The sequence below is a fragment of the Toxorhynchites rutilus genome, chromosome 3 (assembly GCF_029784135.1).
Source record: "Toxorhynchites rutilus septentrionalis strain SRP chromosome 3, ASM2978413v1, whole genome shotgun sequence".
Lineage (NCBI taxonomy): Eukaryota > Metazoa > Arthropoda > Insecta > Diptera > Culicidae > Toxorhynchites > Toxorhynchites rutilus.
The window spans coordinates 231,193,531-231,212,832 of record NC_073746.1 but is presented as its reverse complement, the minus strand read 5'-3'; the positions used below and the strand labels follow the sequence as shown (position 1 = coordinate 231,212,832).

General features: G+C 39.4%; 1 protein-coding gene across 6 annotated transcripts in view; it reads right to left on the bottom strand.

Moving 5' to 3' along the window:
- LOC129775073 (uncharacterized) overlaps positions 1 to 19,302 on the bottom strand; it is a 237,057-nt gene that overhangs the window by 48,232 nt on the left and 169,523 nt on the right. For all 6 annotated transcript variants that reach the window (XR_008742849.1, XM_055779312.1, XM_055779314.1 and 3 more), the window contains one exon: positions 21 to 111. Coding sequence is in view for 5 of the 6 variants with exons in the window: in XM_055779312.1 (XP_055635287.1) it covers positions 21 to 111 (91 nt within the window). In the remaining variant the exon portion in view is untranslated. The remainder of the gene's footprint in view (positions 1 to 20; positions 112 to 19,302) is intronic.

Below are 19,302 nucleotides of genomic sequence, written 5' to 3'. Positions count from 1 at the left end.
GGCTCTTATCTGCAACTTACCCTCCTCATGTCAACAGGAAAGACAAAGTCAGACCGCGAAAGCACAATCTTGTTTGGTCCCTTGGAGAAGCGCTTCTTGAGAAGATAGTTCCTGTGTAGAACAAAAGAAGATAGAGAAAATATAATGAGCGGCGAGTTTATGAATGGATGTGAGGAAAATGTAAATTAAGTCCGCCACCAATTCTTGTGTTATGGTGAGATGGAATTCAGAAACTTTGGAATGGAATAGAGATACATTTTCAAGAAAAAAAAAATAATGTTAGAAACAAAAGTAGCAATCCCTTTAAGGCTAAGGAATGGGTGAATAAGTGCCAAACGGATGGAGTGAAATGGACAGCGCTTGTTGTGATGAATCTTCACACTCATTACCCTCCCTAATTAACCACCTCATCTGGTATATCTCACGTTATAACTGTCCGGCGTGGGAATCCTGTAGTGTTTGCGTGTTCGAATAATTAGTGAACATTATTGGACAATAGTTGATAATAAGTGAACGGCAGAACCTTCTCTGTTCGCTCCAAGAGAGCGACTCAGAATGAGAGCCTGTTCGCCCCGAAAGGGTTAATAATCTTCAACTCAAATTGTTGTTCAGGTTGCGAGAATGTTTCCAAGTAGAGGAGATGTGTCTAAAACGCGCCTGCCGGGCAATTTGACCCACCTTATTTTCTCGTAAACCAGCAAGAATAGAAATGCAATGGATATAGGCAAACGTGCTAGTCAATGATAGAATCCTACCATGAAAGTTTTACATTTGTAACATGCTTTAAAAAAATAAGAAAAATAATTTTCTTTGGAAGCGATTTTCGATGTAATTTTTTACATCACTTCTATAAGGTTTTTGTTGCTTAAACCCGATTCAGAGGCGATAACTGTGGGTCATATCTATTGAGTCGTGTTCCCAGTGAATATCTCAGGTGAAGAAAATGGTAAGAAAGGATTCTTTTCTTCCTCAATTTGATATTTTCCGTATCAGCTTACCATCGGGCAGTATGGCATACCCTCGATCGGGGCAATTTGCTCGTATTCGGCCGTAAACATTCTCACGAGAGAAATAGCTTGTATGTGAGGCATGCCAGATGATTTTTTCAAATATCATTGCATGGTACGAATAAATGTCTTCAAATGTAATCATAATGAACAAAAACGAGCAAACCATCACGATATTTCTAAATCATGTTCGATAAATCACACAAACAATTGTTTTCACATACTTTGAAATGACCTCAGTATGTTTTCACAAAATTGAATGTCTTGACAACGAAAGCATGTCTTCACATCTGGCATCTATATTATGTGCTCAGAGAATGCAGGAAAAACAAGAGCGCGGCCTGGAGAATTATTGCACGAATACTGGGAGAATACGCTCACCGGAGGAACGGTTTCTTCTCTTCGCTGGTGGGCATGAAGGAAATAGATTGATCGAATCTCTCATTCATACAAGCTGTTTCTCTGAGCTTTATAGTCTCTGAGAGAAACAACTCATGGGCATATTATACTTCTGCTGGGCCATTTAACACCGTATGATTGGAAATTTAGAATTTGAGCGCCTTACAAAATAAAATTCGTAGCACTTTTGTTATTCAGTATCTAAAATACAGAACGAGTACAGATGACTAAAGGTTAACTGATCAACGTACTGACATTGTTGTTACCTTAAATTTTGAGAGCACGGTCAAGATAAATCCATTCTCGCTTAGGGGGTGCGTATTACACATTTCTCCTATATCTATTTTCATGTTGTGATAAAGTGGCAATGGTTGCAACATTAACTCTCTATTGGTAGACTGAAGTATCGGAATAGGCAAAATTCGGTCAATACTAATCTTGAGCCAAATTAGCTCAATCGTTCAGGTTTCATTCGCTTCATAAGACATTCCAGTAAGGCCTTTCATTACAGTGATATCATTGGTTGAATAAAAACTTAACTTTTCGTTTTTGATTATAATTTGATTATGTACATAGGCTGTTTTTGGAATTGGATTAAGTTCTGTATAAGGTAAAATTATTGGTTCGGCGATATAAAATGCATTCCAATTGTTTTTCTTACTTTTTAAATAGTAACGAAGCTTTTTTTGTGAGGTTATAAGGTACTTTAAATTAGTCCATTAAAATCATAAGATTATCGATTTCAAATCTGTCAGCTGCATTCTGTAGGTCACTGATCATCGATGAAAAAGTAATGAATCATATCAGAAGTTTTGAAGAAGAAATTTTGATTAGTACACTATGTCCAATGATGATCTTGCTGATTTGTGTCATTTTAAACAAACAATGTTTCAATGTATATGCTAGTGTGTAGGTGTTGGTGACTACCATACACTTCATGATTTTCATATGTGTGTGTGTGTGCAAGCGCTGAGCAATGTTTTTGTATTTTTCAAGTGTCAAGTTTGTAGACCATTTACATTTTCCGTTGTTTTAGTTTGGAAAATGCCAAAGGGAAAAGTGTTCACGGAGAGAGAAGAAAGACAAATCGATGCATTTCACCAAGAAAATGTTGGTATAAGAGAAATCATTCGTAGGATTGGACGATCCCATCAAGTAGTGCACATTGATTTGGCGAATCCTCAAGGATACGGTAAGAAGGACAGAGCTCCACGTAAACTAAAATTCTCTGACCGGGATAAGTGGGAAATAGTTAGGGGATAAGTGGGAAACACTGAGGAAAAAAAGTTCAATTTGGATGGTCCTGATGGTTTCAACAACCTGAAATTTTGGTGGAGGCTCGTGCATGATTTAGGCTGGATTCTGTGCAACCGGGAAGCTCAAGATAGCTTTCACATCATTTAAGGATTACATACATGTTCTGACTCCTCTCTCCTACCGTTTTTGCGTGGATATCGTCATAAAAATTCACATTCTAGCAAAACAATGCTACTATTCATACCAGCCCGGAAACTAATCAATGGATTAAGGACCAAAAACCATTTTTTTTGGACTGCCCGGCTCGCTCTTCAGACTTGAATCCTGTTAAAAATGGGGTTCCTTGTACACAGAATCTTCACTGAGGGAAAGCCGGACACCAAGATTGATGAACTCAAGGCCGCAATATCGGAGACATGGGAAAATATTGAGAAATCCGTTCAGCAAAATTTGTTAAATAATATGCCAACACAAATTTTTCAGGTTATTAATTCTCTAATCCCCAAATTTTTAATTTGTGTGAAATGATTTGGGCTGGATTCTGTGCCCAATAGTAGATCATATTTTGACGTAGGACTACGTCTAACCGGAAGATATAGGGGGTGAAATGAAAATCTAGGCACTGAACAGGTAAGAAAAAATGCAAGATTTGGAACGCTTATAACTCGAGCATTTCTCAATAGATCGCAAAGGTTTTTGCATCAATTGATAGGAAATATATCTACGCATCTATCATAACGAATAACATTTCATTTTTCTTGAGATAAATAATTGAATAATTGTGAAATATCAAGCATTGTCCAAATGCACTATGTGCCCATTTTTGATTGGTCCATTTTGTGCTCCTCAAATCGTACCGACCAAAACGGGCAACCAGAGCAGCAGCGAAATACAATGAAGCACGATTGGAAAGGAAAAAGAAAAAATATGAACGAAACATTGGTCGCAGTCTCACACATGCGTAATTCTCGAGCCAGCCAGTCAGCTTAAAAATCCCCGCTCCGCTGCCGTAACGATCATTCTCATCCAAACCGTACACCACATCGTTTCGCATCACATCACATCAACAAACCAACACAAGCAGCCATGGTTGGATATGGCAAAGGAGGAAAAGTGAAGGAAAAGGCAAAATCTCGCTCGAACCGAGTTAGTCTGGAGTTCCCCGCAAGGATAGCTAGGCCGAGCGCGTTAGTACCAGTGCATCAGTCCACCTAGCCGGCGTTATATAGTTTCGGCCGCCGAAGTGATCGAGTTAGCTGGCAAAGTTGCTCGCGACGATAAGAAAACCCGCATTCAGAACAGACCACATTCGGTTCGGTGGACATCAAGACAACAACAGGCACTTGCAGCGAGTGGCAAACGCAATCGCAAAACGACAGCAGGTAGCGGAAGAAAAAAGTTTGTTCTTTATACAATCTGCTTTGGTGGCAAAACCAGAACAAGGCGGCATCGAGGGCGTTCGAAATGATTTTTTTTAAACCACGAGTACTAAGTTTTCTAAATTGGAACCATTTCATAAAACACGGCGCTTATCAGGGTCATTAAACCTTTCAAAAAAGAGTTTACGAAATACAGTTCAATGCATTCTAAAATAATATCCAAAATTATAATAAAACACAAATAGATTTTTTCATAATTTGTTTGCCAGGATCTGATGAGTATGTGAATTTGGCAGTTGTTCTGAGCTTATTGATAGTTGGGGACTTTTCCGATTATTCAATTTTCACCAATTCTTAAATTGTTTCCAGATTGAAAGTACAGCAATTTACATTTAGCTCGACATTTAGCTAATTGGATGGACCTGTAATGCGACATATTTAGTTGGACATTTTTTGTATACATAGATTTCGGGGTCCAAATTATGACCCCACATTGAAAGTTGACACTGTACCACTGTTATCGCAAATGTTCAATTACAGGTTAAAATTACCTCCAATCCGACATTGAGTGGTGGTAATGCGACGTGCCATTAAATGTAATTTTCTGTACAATATGTCACAAGCTGGACGGAAAGAAATTTTCCAACTGTGAAAGCTGTGGCGAGTGGCAAACGCAATAGCTAAACAGGAAGGTTTAACCGAACAAGATGGGGATATCGAGTGATAACAAAAACACAACACCAAAGGTTCTTTTCAGAACCATCAACATGTTCATAAAGAGTAAACAGTAAACTAATCCATTTTTCAGGTAGATAGGTAGGTATTCACGTAGGAGAGGAAAATAAAACAATATATTTAAAATATATATTTAACAAAAGCTGTCCCCTTTGTATAGTCCTACGTCACTCCGGTTATGTCCCCGACATTACCCACCCGTCTTTTTTTTATGAAAAAATCGAAAAATATAATGGCAATTTTTTTAAGTAAGGGATTTTTTTTTTTATTTATACCACAAAACCAGTAATCCGCCTTAAGGCGGGGTTGGGTACCTGGTCGAAAAAAATCATTTTTCTACTGAACTGCTCGTAGTAGTTGGTCCTTACGATGGAAAGCATAAAAACAATTTTGGTTTGGCTGCAGGTGTAAATTGATGTCGCATATACGATATATGACTTACTTTTCCGATGTGCATCTCGGGTCTTTGCAAGTTCTCTTTCCGGAGTATCTGGACAAATGACCGATTCTATAATGCCTGACATCAGAGGGTGGAACATACGCTCGCTTCGAAGTGCATGATTTCTTTGTGGTGATCATACGTGGGCGACCAGGAGTTTTGAAAAACATCTGGGCATGATAGGATTTCGTAATGAGGATTTAAAAAAAAAATGTTTTTTATGTTTTTAAATTTAGTACACTCCCGATCAGTTTTGTCAGCGGATCCAGTGAACTTTTCGGGTCCTACAGGTAGGCCTGACACATTTGACTGTTCACAAAAAAAAATATCTCAGCTTTTTAGTGGTATCTTTCTTTGTTTTTCAATTTCCATTCGCTCCCGAAGTCGTCTTCAGGATCTGTACCCAAACTAGCGTTGTCAGGAAGCATTTCAATTTCGACAGAAACCATGCCATTTCGTGCCTTGAAACGTTAAATGGGTAAATAAAATCATCTGTCCTCCAACGCTTTAAAATGTATGTTTGTATGGAAGCATCTCTTTCTTTTTTTCCTTTTTCACCTTTTTTGGGATTGCACCCATAAGAAAAGTCCAAACTACGTCAACGGGGATCGAACCAAGACCGGCTGGAATGCAAGGCTGTTTTACACGACTACGCTATCCACATAGCTAATGACGCTGTTGAGTAAATGCGTGATAATATTGCACCTGATTATAAAATAATGTTGGAAAGTGTTTTCTAAGAGTAAAAAGGAGAGCATGGAGGAGGGCAATATATATCTCGGCCCGTGTATGTGGCAAAGTATGCGGAAAGCTTATTTGTCTTTTGTTTCGCTCGCTCGTATTTATCTTATATTGGCTGTACCATATATTATACAAATGCTTACTAGTATTTAAGAGTCATGACATTTTCTGTTATGTTTAGGTTCATGCAATGTAATAAATCGGGATGACAAAACATGAGCTAAAAATCAATTTTGGGGTACTTCGTCATGTCCCCATACCGCACTGGGAAACAAACCTATAAAAAACACAACAAAACAGACTCAGTTTCTGCAAAACAGCTGTATCCGATGTTAATTTTCAGTAGATTACACTTCAGCAGGAGTCTGATTTTTTTTTCGCTTAACTGCCCAACACCGCCTCAAGGCGGTTTGTGGTTTTTACCGAAAAACCGTAATTTTTTGTTATCATAATAAAACACTTGATGTCGAACGTAAAATACTAATCAAAATAAACTTACCGAACAATTTTTCCACCAATGAAATGTTCAAAAAGTGTGCATGTTTTTCGTTTAAAGTGCGCGACCGAAATCGGAATATTTTTTCCCTCTTGTATCTCGAATTTCCGACATTCGACATAAAATACTCCTAGCAGAAACCAGCCAACATAAAACCAATGTGTTTGTATGATAGATGAATGTATTTTGAAGACGTGCTAGTGTGAATGAACATCGAAAATAATGTATGAATAATCAAGAAAAAAATTCGTGAAGCCCGTCTAAAGGCGGGGTTAGGTTGTAGAGGGTTAACTGAAATGACAAGGCTACCAATTATTGATAAGTAAATCTGCCGATTGTTTTGAATTTTTCATTGATAATACTTATGAATTTTGAAATGGTCTTATAGAAACTGAACAGCTGAAATTATCATATTTAAGCGCAATAAATAAACAAACAACTTTTGAACGAAATTGACGTTAAATAAGCTTTGTTCTAAGCATTCTACAATGTATGAATGTATCTAGTTGAAATTCTAACTGTTTGTGTTGCAACGAAATATAATCAGGGTGGTCTTATAGAAGTTGGACAGAGTGTACATCCTTTCTTTCAACTTATACCGCATAACGGAGCAAGTTGAAACTGTGTTTGTTTTAGCTGTTCTAGCTGTGTATAATTCTGAGCTAATATGAGGTTTTAAGTTTGTTTCGGTAACCGCGTACATTTTTTTCTTGAGTTTGAGTATGTGTGTATGTTGTGTGAATGTTTGTAACGGAATGAAGAGGCACACATTTTTCTGTAGCCACTAAACCGGATTGGTAGCAACGACCATGAAATAGAAAATATTCTTATTCTCTTGAACGCTATGGAGCCATTACAAATGAAATCGACAAATGACAAAACACGAGTATTTTTGATTCGAATGACAGTTTGTGTTCTATTTGGGTTGAAGGAAATATAAATTTTCCACAGCAATCGGAAATTTTTCGACTCAAGTGTAACTTTTGAAAAGGGCGTATCGATTTTAGTAAGAGAAATCTTTAATAATTTATATCTCAAAAACTGTGAGTTGTACCGAAATAGTGTCTTAGAAAGAGTTATAGAGTATTGATGTTAAAACGTGAAAAAAATATACATTGAGAAAAAAATTAGTAATCTTTTTTTATTTACAAAAAAAACTAAAATATGCATTTTTATTTTTTTCATTTTTCATATAAAATAGAAGTCATGTAGACAATTTAAAAAATCATTTTTTTATGAATTTTCGAAACTTCTAACTTTTGTATGTCAACAATAATTTTTAGCCACAAAATATGCATCATTATGTGATTTAATACATAAAAACTCTCTATTAATCTCCTTCTAAATGCAGCCATTCTCGAGATATTTAAAAAAAATATTTCTAAGTTATTGTTTCTTTTAAAGCAAATAGGCTCTTTTAATAATTATGCTCATAATATATGTTTGGGAGTTACCCAGGGTATACGAATGAAGCATACATTTCTCCATAATTCAAGAACCAATGAAGCATGAAACGGAGAAACATGTTCTTTGCAAGTGGTTGAAAAATCTTGAACGAGAATTGTGTCTGAAAATAATCTGATATTATAATGATGAGTTTTGGTAGAAGTACTAAGAACTTTATAGTAAAAGGTATATTCAACGGGGTCGATTAGAAGATCAATCAATGAACAGTTCTGCGATTGGACTCGTGAACTTGCGCTGAGTAAGAAATCGTGAATAAACAAAACGATTTTAGGCGGGACGAAGTTTGCCGGGTCAGCTAGTTTACTATAAAAAGACAACGAATTAGAAATATATTTAAATATCTCGACAATGGCTGCATTTAGAAGGAGAATAGAGAGCTTTTTTGGTTTTAAATCCCATCAGAATTCATATTTTGTGGCTAAAATGATTGTTAACATACAAAAATTCGAAGTTTCGAAATTTCATAAAAATTCGATGTTCCATAAAGTTCGTCAAAAATAATTTTTTTACCAGCTTGGACTCACTTTTTTAAATTGTCTACATAACTTCTATTTTATATGAAAAAATTTAAAAAAAACATATATTGGGTTGGTGAGAATGAAATGTCGTATATTGGCAACATATCTTGTGTTGTACTTATCACATCGGGTCATACTATACGGCTATTTAAAGACGACAAACTGTGGTATAAGTGTCGTTTTGACAGTGTTGTGATTGTCCTTTTCAGTCTCAAGTTATAGCGCGTCAAAGATGGAGTCCACCAAGCAAGTAATTCGGCATATTTTACGTTTTTACTAAAGGGTGTGTCACATCAAATTGCATCACGGAAAAAACGCTGTAGAAATTCGCCCAGTAGACCGATCCTTTTGAAAATTTTAGACAGTAAAATAAAAACTATTAAACAACTTTTGGCATTTTCTTTTTATTCATACTTCGAGCCCAAGCTCGTATGCTCGCACCTCCCTCTTTGCCCCGTCCATAAGGTTCTGTACAACGTCAGGTTGTAGTTTTTTTTGAACATAAATCCATTTTCTCTTGAAGTCCGCCTCCGATTTGACAACTTTTGGGTTCTTCCGGAGGGCCTGCTTCATAATCGCCCAATATTTCTCTATTGGGCGAAGCTCCGACGCGTTGGGCGGGTTCATTTCCTTTGGCACGAAGGTGACACCCTTTACCTGCGAGATAAAACTGCAACGAAGGCGGCCGAAAAAAATAGTGTAGTTTATGGACCCGATACTGTAACGATTCGCAAAGCACAGCGTTGGATTGACCGATTTCGTTCTGTTGTAATGGCTGTCGAAGATACACCCCGTACTGGTAGGCCAATAGTCGTGGAAACCGATAAAATCGTTGAAATCATTCAAGTAGACCGGCATATGAGCACTCGCTCGATTGGCCAGGAAATGAGTATAGACCAGAAAACTGTTTGGAACCATTTGCAGAAGAATGGATTCCAAAAAAAGCTGGATGCCACACGAGTTGACGCAAAAAAATCTTTTAGACCGAATTAACGCCTGCGATGCACTGCTGAAACGGAACGAACTCGACCCATTTTTGAAGAAGATGGTGACTGGTGATGAAAAGTGGATCACGTACTGTGGCATTCTGAGTTTAGTGTGCATGACGAGGAGCTCAGTAGTGTGTGAGTGTAGTTGAGAGAGTAAGCTAGACGTGAATAAAGATGAACCTGTAAAATGATAAAGTGTCGTGTTTTGTGATATAAAATATAACCAATCCTTGGAAATACCACATTGGCGATCCTGCCACGATATTGGCAGATCAAAATTTTAATAGGCATGTGTAATGTAAGTATCTTATATGTCGATTTTATTTTTGCTGTGAATTTTTTATGGAAAAAGCGTTGAAGCTTGGGGAAGTGTTGCCATGAGCATCGGTTGATTGTGCTATGAAGTTGAGCAGATTTTGAAGATCATTGCCAACTTGTCAACACAGAGCTGTTGACCGTTTGCGCCGGTACAGTCCATGGCCAAACGAACTGTAAGAAGTTATCTGAACGGGATTCGGTCCATTGTCAGTCATAGCTGAGCCGAGTGTAGCTCATGGCCAGCTATTGAAAATGATTTGAGGTTAAGTGCCTAAGTGATCAATGATAAACATGAAAAATAAATAAATGAGATTAAGCTGAGTACAGCTCATAGCTAAAATAAACGGACACGCAAACGCGAACGATAAAATTGATCGGGAACGGAAACTGCACGATTATATTTATACAGTGGAAAAAAAAAATATATGAGAGGGCAACGAGGCGTTAAATGCTAAACACCCTTGGTGCGAGAATGGAGAATCTTCTGGAAATTTGTTTTCTCTTTCTCTCTTGTTGAAACACTATGATATGGAAGTAAGCTCTGTAAGGTCTCACGCCAACATCGTATGTACGACGTTTGCGCGGAAGCTATATCTGTCTCATTATACATTCGGCAACCGGTGTAAGAGAGCGAGAAATAAACTGTTTCCTAAAGACGAACAAAGAAAAAGCTCAATCAATAAGAAGCTATAGTTGTGAGCCCGCAACAAGTAAAAAAAAAAACAGTTGAATTCCGTTTATTATTCTTGGTGTAACTATTGAAAAGTTAGTGCAAAATGAGTGGCGATTGGCGAGTAACTGAGCGTTCATCATCGGATGATTCCGATGCAGAGGATGTCGGTGCTTGCTTTCCGATTTTGGTTGCAAATCAAAACTCTAGGCAAGATCCCCCACTGCCAACTGGAGTGCATAAAGTTCCAAATACTTCAGAGTGGTTGTCGGGTACGTGGCCGTTGAAATCTTTCGACGATACGCTGCCGACTAACAAGCGGAAGGCTGAATGGGTCCGCTTCCGCGATCAATTTGAGAAAATTGCTTCGTGTAAGGCGCCAGTTGGATCCAGTACGAGGCTAACGGGAATGAAAATCTTTGCCGGAAACTATTTATTGAGTATTATTGAAATGCACGAAAAATTCATCAATCAGAACTCGACTGACGTTTACACTGGTACCATTTCTGCGTTGAACAGGTAAAGTTTGAAGAGACATGAAGTAATGTTTCATGTGTTTTTTTAATGCTGTTAATTTTCGCTTGCTGTGATTGTAGGTATTTCAATCAGACGTGTGACTCGGCTAAAGAACGTTTAAAGTTTCGTGAGATGCGGATGAATCCAAATGAATCGTTCGGCGATTGGGTGCTACGGCTAGAGGTCCAAGCAAAATTTTGCGATTTCACATACCAGCAACGCGAAGAAGAATTCGTACAGGCTCTCTTGCGACGTTCGATTCCAGAAATAGCAGACAAGCTTTATGAGATGTCCGATGTTTTCGAAAGTGATTTACAACGAATTATCAAACACGGAAAGCATCTGGACTACATCCGGACGGAGGCAGCCGAGTTAAACAGAATGACGAATGATGCGGCAGAATATTCGAAGTCAAGCAGGGTTATGGAAAATGTTGAGATTCAACCAGTTAACGCTTTGCATTCACTGAAGCCAAAGATGGGACCGCGTCATTATGATCCATATCGCAGGAGGCAGCTTGAGTCACAACGATTCAACTCACGTTATCGTAACGGTAAATCGCAGTGGCGAGACGCTCAAGGCGGTGGTGATGTTCGAAATTGTACGAAATGTGGACGTTTGCATGGGCGTAGGGAATGTAAAGCTTTCCGAGTGACATGCTACTCGTGCGGAAAAGTAGGCCATTACGCTGAGTTCTGCTACACATCAAGGAATATCGATACCAACCGTTTCGACCGTATCCAACAAGTGAAGGCCGAAGCTGAACAAATCAATCAGGTAGATAACAAAAGCTCTCCATAGTAAAAAAAAACATAACTGGAAACTTCAAAGTTGTTGGATGTTTCAACACAAATAAATTTATAACAATTTGAATGATTGTTTTCTCTTGATTATATCTTGTTTGCAGTTGATCACCCAAAAATCAAATTTTCAACGGTCTCCGAAAGATACTAGATTTGTTGATTGTGTCATTGGTACTGAGTGCATTCAGTTTTTAATAGATTCTGGCGCTAATGTGCACACGGTAACAGTAGATATTTGGAAAACAATAAAAAAAATTGCAGATCAGTTGTTCATGATTTGGTGGCGTATCCGAATGAAATATTGAAGGCTTACGCTCACCAACGCCCTCTAGAGATGGAATGCTCTTTTAGAGCGTACATCGGAGTGGCGAATTACAATGAACCGCTGCTGTTAGCCAAATTCTTTGTTGTGAAGGGAACCAAGTTATCGCTACTTGGATTTGAAACTTCACAAAAGCTGAATCTTATCAGTGTTGGTTTTCGAAGGGCAGATGAAGATCGGAATGATAGTAATCAAGAGCCTCAAATAACTTTTAATCTTACGATGGAAACTCGTGAGTTTCCGAAAGTTCGCTCCGATCCTATTAAGTTCAAGGTCGACGAAGCCGTAACTCCGAAGCAAATTATTAGATACAACATTCCGAAAGCATTCGAAAATGCTACCAATGACAGGCTGCGAACCATGGAGTTGAAGGGTATAATCGAACGAGCAGATAAGTAGCATGACATTATTACACACGTCTCACCACTTGTGCTTGTGCCAAAAGGCACAAATGATTTTCGCATAGTCGTCGATTATAGAGAAGTTAATAAAGCAATAATTCGGGAACCTTACCCTCTGCCGTCACTGGAGAAAATCTGGTCGGATATTCCAAAAGGAACCATGTTTTTCACGAAGCTGGATCTAAAAGACGCATATTTCCATATTGAACTGCACGAAAGTGTGCGCCATTATACCACTTTCATGACTGCGAATGGACTTATGCGTTTCAAACGGTTGCCTTTCGGTTTATCATGTGCACCGGAACATTTCCAAAGAGTTATGGAGAAACTGTTGGTCAAATGCAAGAATGTGATAGTTTATCTTGATGACATTCTCGTTCACGGCAAGACGTTGAATGAGCTAAAGGAGAATGTGGCAAATGTTAAGGAAGTGCTATGCGATAATAACCTCACCATAAATGAAGATAAATCGATGTATAACCAACAATCAGTTAATTTTTTGGGGTTCACTATCGATGGAAGCGGTATTCTACCTACCAAGCAGAAAATATCAGATATAAAATCATTTGAAAGACCTAAAAACACATCCGAGGTTAGAAGCTTTCTGGGCATGATGACTTTCATCAGTCCATTTAGTCGTAATTTTGCGCATAGAACTAAGCCGCTTCGGGACTTATTGTCAGTGGATTCTCCTTTCGAATGGAATGAGGAACGACAGTTTGCTTTCGACGCACTTAAGGATGCAGCTGAGGCTGACCTGATTAAACGTGGATATTTTGATGAAAATGATGACATGATATTATATACCGATGCATCACCTTGGGGAATCGGAGGTGTTCTGGTCCAGCAGACAGGAGATTCTGAAAATCGTCGCATCATCGCTTGTGCTTTAAAAAGTTTGACCATAGTTGAGCGTCGTTACCCACAACTACATAGAGAGGCTCTGGCCATCATCTGGTCAATGGAGAGGCTCGCTTATTACCTCCTAGGAAGAAGATTCACATTGAGATGTGATAATGAAGCACTCATGTTTATGACGAAAGCGAAGGGAAAAAGGTGTTGGAAAACGGATTTTGTCAAGAGCTGAAGGCTGGATGCTACGGATGGATCATTATTGTTTCAAGTTTGAACATGTGTCAGGAAATGACAACATCGCAGATGCAGTTTCGCGGATTGGCAGCAGACGGGATGATCAGGAATTCGGTGTGAATAAAGAACCTCATGAGTTGTGTTCAGGTTCATCTTTATTCACGTCTAGCTTCAGTTGTGTGGCTCTGACCACGGCGGAAGTGAAGAATACTTTGGTTACAGATGATGAACTTCAGACTGTCATCGAATGGCTCGGTAGAGCTGAAAAATGGCCGGAACCAATCGCGAGATATCAAGCTTTCCAACGTGACCTGTATATACAAGGTGAATTACTGATGAAACAAGAGAAAATGGTTGTGCCAAGAGCACTACGTACTCGCGCATTGCAGCTGGCTCATCGGAGCCACCCTGGAATATCCACCATGAAGAATTTCCTACGACAAGGCTTATGGTGGCCGATCATGGATCGAGAGGTTGAAGATTTTGTTCGAAGCTGCCCGGAGTGTCAATTGGTAACTGCAACAAATAACCCAGTACCAATCACTTTGACGGAACTGCCAAAGAATCCGTGGGACTATGTCTCTATGGACTTTTCTACTGCGTCTGACATAAACAATTGGAAGGCTCTTGTTCTCACTGACAACTACTCTCGGTTTTTGGTAGCGTTACCCATAGATAAGACAGATACGGAAGCAGTCAAGAATGCACTAAGACGAATCTTCAATACATACTATATACCCAAAACCATGAAGGCAGACAATGGTCCACCTTTTAACAGCTCCGATTTCAAAACATGGCTGCGAGATGTTTGGGGGGTAAAACTTATTCACAGCACTCCATTAAACCCAACAGAGAATGGCTTAGTTGAAAGAAGCATGCAGGGTATCAACAAGATAACCGCCATTGCGAGATTGGGAACGAAAAATTGGAAGGGTGCATTAGCCGAATACGTGGCAGCTTATAATACATGGCCCCATCATGTTACAAAAGTGCCACCAGCTGAATTGATGTTCGGACGAACGGTGAGAGGTTTGCTACCGGATATTCGAACAGATTATCAGCAAATTTTGGATGAAGAACTGCGGGACAGAGACCAATCCGCCAAGTTCAACCGCAATATAAGAGAAGATGTAAGGCGTAAGGCTTCTGAGTTAAGCATACAAGTGGGCGATACGGTGTTGGTCAAACAGGATAAACGCACCAAAGCCGATATACAATACAAGAATGCTCTTCATGAAGTAATCGCAATTTCCGGTGCTGGTCGTGTGACAGTCAAGGACCTATCCACACAAAAGGTGTTTGATCGTAACGTGAAGTTTTTGAAGAAATTTACACAACGTCAGAGGAGTAAGTTATTTTCATCATAAAATTTTTATTCCTAGACATCATATAGGAACAATGTATTTGTTTTCTCTTTTCTGTTTTCTTTTTGGTTTTCTGCTTCTCTGTTTATTTTTTTTAGCCGTGCCGGAGGAAGTAATGGAACCCCAGGATTCTTCGGAAGCTGAGTCTCCTGCATGTGATGCACCGAACAACAACGTTGACAATCCGCAGCCGATAGCAACAGAAGCTTACCCCAACGATGCAGATATCGATGAACAGCCAATAGCTAAACGTCGTGACAAAATGAATCGTAGAAGTTTATGTAGTTTTAAAACTATATCTTAAAGCACTAATACTTTTGGTGATGGGGAGGATGTGGCATTCTGAGGTTAGGTTGCATGACGAGGAGCTCAGTAGTGTGTGAGTGTAGTTGAGAGAGTAAGCTAGACGTGAATAAAGATGAACCTGTAAAATGATAAAGTGTCGTGTTTTGTGATATAAAATATAACCAATCCTTGGAAATACCACACGTACGACAACCTAAAGCGAAAAAAGTCGTTGTCGAAGAGCGGTGAGCCGGCCCCAACCATCGTCAAGCCCGGATTGACGGCCAGGAAGGTTTTGCTGTGTGTTTGGTGGGATTGGAAGGGAATCATCCACTATGAGCTGCTCACCAATGGCCGGACCCTCAACTCGGTTCTCTACTGTGAGCAGCTTGATCATTTGAGACAGGCGATTGACCAGAAGCGACCAAAAATGATCAATAGGAATGGTGTTGTTTTCCACCAGGACAACGCTCGGCCTCACACATCTTTGATGACCCGCCAGAAGCTATGGGAGCTCGGATGGGATGTCCTATTGCACCCACCGTATAGTCTGGACCTGGCTCCAAATGATTGTTATCTCTTCCGGTCGATGCAAAACGCTCTTGGTGATACTAAGTTGGCCTCAAAAGAGGCTTGCGAAAACAGCCTGTCTGAGTTTTTTGCAAATAAGGAAGGGGGGGGGGGGGGTTTCTAAGGGAGGGATAATGAAGTTGCCTTTTAAATGGCAACAAGTTTGCGAACAAAACGGCGCATATTTGACTTAAATTGGATAATTTTAAGTATGTTAAATAAAGCGTCAAATTTCGATCAGAAATACGACATTTCTTTGTCCCCAACCCTATATCAATTCAAAAAATAAAAATACATATTGTAGATATCGCAAATTGAAGTTTTTTTTTATAAATAAAATAAAAAGTACTTTTTTTCCTAAGTGTAAATCTTTTTCACGTTTAAACATCAATACTCTATTACTCTTTCTAAGAAATTATTTCAGTACGACTCACAGTTTTTGAGATATAAATTATCAAAGATTTCTTTTACTAACATCGATACGCGCTTTTCAAAAGTTACACTTGAGCCAAAAAACTCCCATTTGCTGTGGAAAACTCATATTTCCTCCAACCCAAACGGAATACAAACTTTCATTCGTATCAAAAATACATGTTCTTAAAATCTACATTTTTAGGACGATTTCATTTGGAATTACTGTATGGCAACAATTTTTGATCGGTCAACTGATTCCAGAGATGTTGATAAAGTTCCGGTCCAAATGGGTCTTGAGCATGGGGGCGCGTTGAAACTTACATACATATAAAGGGTGTGTCACATTTTAGACAGTAAAATAAAAACGATTAAACAACTTTTGGCATTTTCTTTTTATTCATACTTCGAGCCCAAGCCAGTATGCTCGCACCTTCCTCTTTACCCCGTCCATAAGGTTCTGTACAACGTCAGGTTGTAGTTTTTTTTGAACAGAAATCCATTTTCTCTTGAAGTCCGCCTCCGATTCGACAACTTTTGGGTTCTTCCGGAGGGCCTGCTTCATAATCGTCCAATATTTCTCTATTGGGCGAAGCTCCGGCGCGTTGGGCGGGTTCATTTCCTTTGGCACGAAGGTGACCCCGTTGGCTTCGTACCACTCTAACACGTCCTTTGGATAGTGGCACGAAGCGAGATCCAGCCAGAAGATGGTCGGGCCCTTGTGCTGCTTCAATAGTGGTAGTAAGCGCTTCTGTAGGCACTCCTTAAGGTAAACCTGCCCGTTTACCGTGCCGGTCATCACGAAGGGGGCGCTCCGCTTTCCGCAAAAGCAGATCGCTTGCCACACCATGTACTTTTTGGCAAACTTCGATAGTTTCTGCTTGCGAATCTCCTCTGAAACGCTGAATTTGTCCTCTGCGGAGAAGAACAACAGGCCCGACAGCTGACGAAAGTCCGCTTTGATGTAGGTTTCGTCGTCCATTACCAGGCAATGCGGCTTCGTCAGCATTTCGGTGTACAGCTTCCGGGCTCGCGTCTTCCCCACCATGTTTTGCCTTTCGTCGCGGTTAGGAGCCTTCTGAACCTTATATGTACGCAGGCCCTTCCGCTGCTTGGTCCGCTGGACGAATGAACTTGACAAATTCAGCTTATTGGCGACATCCCGGACCGAACTTCTCGGATCACGTCTAAACTGCTTAACTACGCGCTTGTGATCTTTTTCACTGACGGAGCATCCATTTTTGCCGTTCTTCACCTTCCGGTCGATGGTTTGGTTCTCGAAGTATCGTTTTAGTACTCTGCTGACCGTGGATTGGACGATTCCCAGCATCTTACCGATGTCCCGATGTGACAACTCCGGATTCTCGAAATGAGTGCACATGATTAATTCACGACGCTCTTTTTCGTTCGACGACATTTTTCTAAATTTACGAAAAATTGACAGTGAAACATGGCCAATATGATCTATACACTCTTATCTGATTATAAGCGAAAGCTGAAGATATAATTCCTAAAAATTAAATTTCTACAGCGTTTTTTTCCGTGATGCAATTTGATGTGACACACCCTTTATTACATACAACTCATTGGGGGCTTGGTTCCTCTTACTCCTTTTTTCGCCGATCAAATAATCAAACTTGTTTTTTGTTCCCAATGTTCTGCAGTTAAGTCACTGGTAATACGATGATATCCGCTTTCGCACAGACTACTTGTCTCTTGGTTTTATCTCGACTAAGATCTTGCTTCACGTCATCCAGTAGCCTAACTTCAAGTGACTTTCCTGAATCTGCATTCTGTCCTAGAGTGTCATAGATCAGCTGCTTTTTTTCTGGTCACTTCAACGGGTTGTGGCTTTTTTGAGCCAGGCCGTGATGTCGTTTGAAATTGAGAAAAGTAATAATCTTCTAGAATCCTATCCTAGAACTGTGTTTTGATTAAGTTTTTCGTTAGAAGAGCGAAGATTGTATCTTTTTTGATTAACCCTCCTATACTCGCGCATACGGTCTCACAGACCTGAATCGCACGTACTTGGCATTTGGTACTCGCATTTGGGTAATTATATTCGTCGTACTTCGGTCGTTCTAACCGTCATACGTGGCTGCTCCCAAGAACATGTCACCGAAAACAAATGTCCAAAATATCAGCGCCAAGGTTCGCTTGATCTGGAAGCGAAACAAATAAAACTGATACGTGTACAAATTTCCAGAAAAATTCTAATAACAAATTTGACTCAATTGACGTGAAAATTTAAACATATTTGAAAGTTTGAATGTCAGTTCAGAGAATGTCAAAGAATGGAGAAAGATTGAGGAGAACGTTAATTGAATTTGTATAATTTATAATTAGGAAATTTATTTGACGGCAGTTTGAATTGGACAGCAATAAATCTTTTGCTTTAATTTCTATTCCGACGAAGTTCAGGAAAGAAAATAGAGAGAGTTCATTTTGTTTTAATTCAATTTATCGTACGGTTTCTCGCCAAATCGTCCTTTAAAATGTGTACAATTTTTGAAATATTCGATTATCAGCACAAAACTTCCAAGTAGAAGTATTGAGAACTATTTTTCCTCCATTAATGATCCCACCGATTCTTCTTTGCTGACGAAATGCCACAATATTTGTACTACGCTGTCCAACCCAACTCGATGCCGATAAAACTTAACCCCTTCCATTCACGGATCTATGTTACCTCGATTAGCTGCACTTTACCGGCAGTCGTACTATCAGCAAAAGCATTTATCTCCCATTATTGACAGCGTAAATACGGGGCAAGATAATTGGAAAGTTCCTCCTAACAAAAAGGAAAGCGAGAAGGGATAACAGCGTGGAAAAATGATGAGCTATGTACTTTCTTCAATATCTTCTGGGCACTGGTTGCTTCTTAGCAAGATTCTCCGTTGCCAATCGCGGAGTGACGGAGTTTGTTGGGAGTAAAATAAAATTGATGGGTGGCAGAAAGAGGATGTTATTGTTCCTTTATCGGAGCATTTTGTGGGTCGAGAAAAATCTAGTTCATCGTTTTATCGATTAATCACTTCAGGATACTTCAGGAAACTTGGGTAATACTGTTTTACTTTGTTTCGGCGTATCTGAGTTGGGCAGTCATCACTGGCGGTGGTATATGGG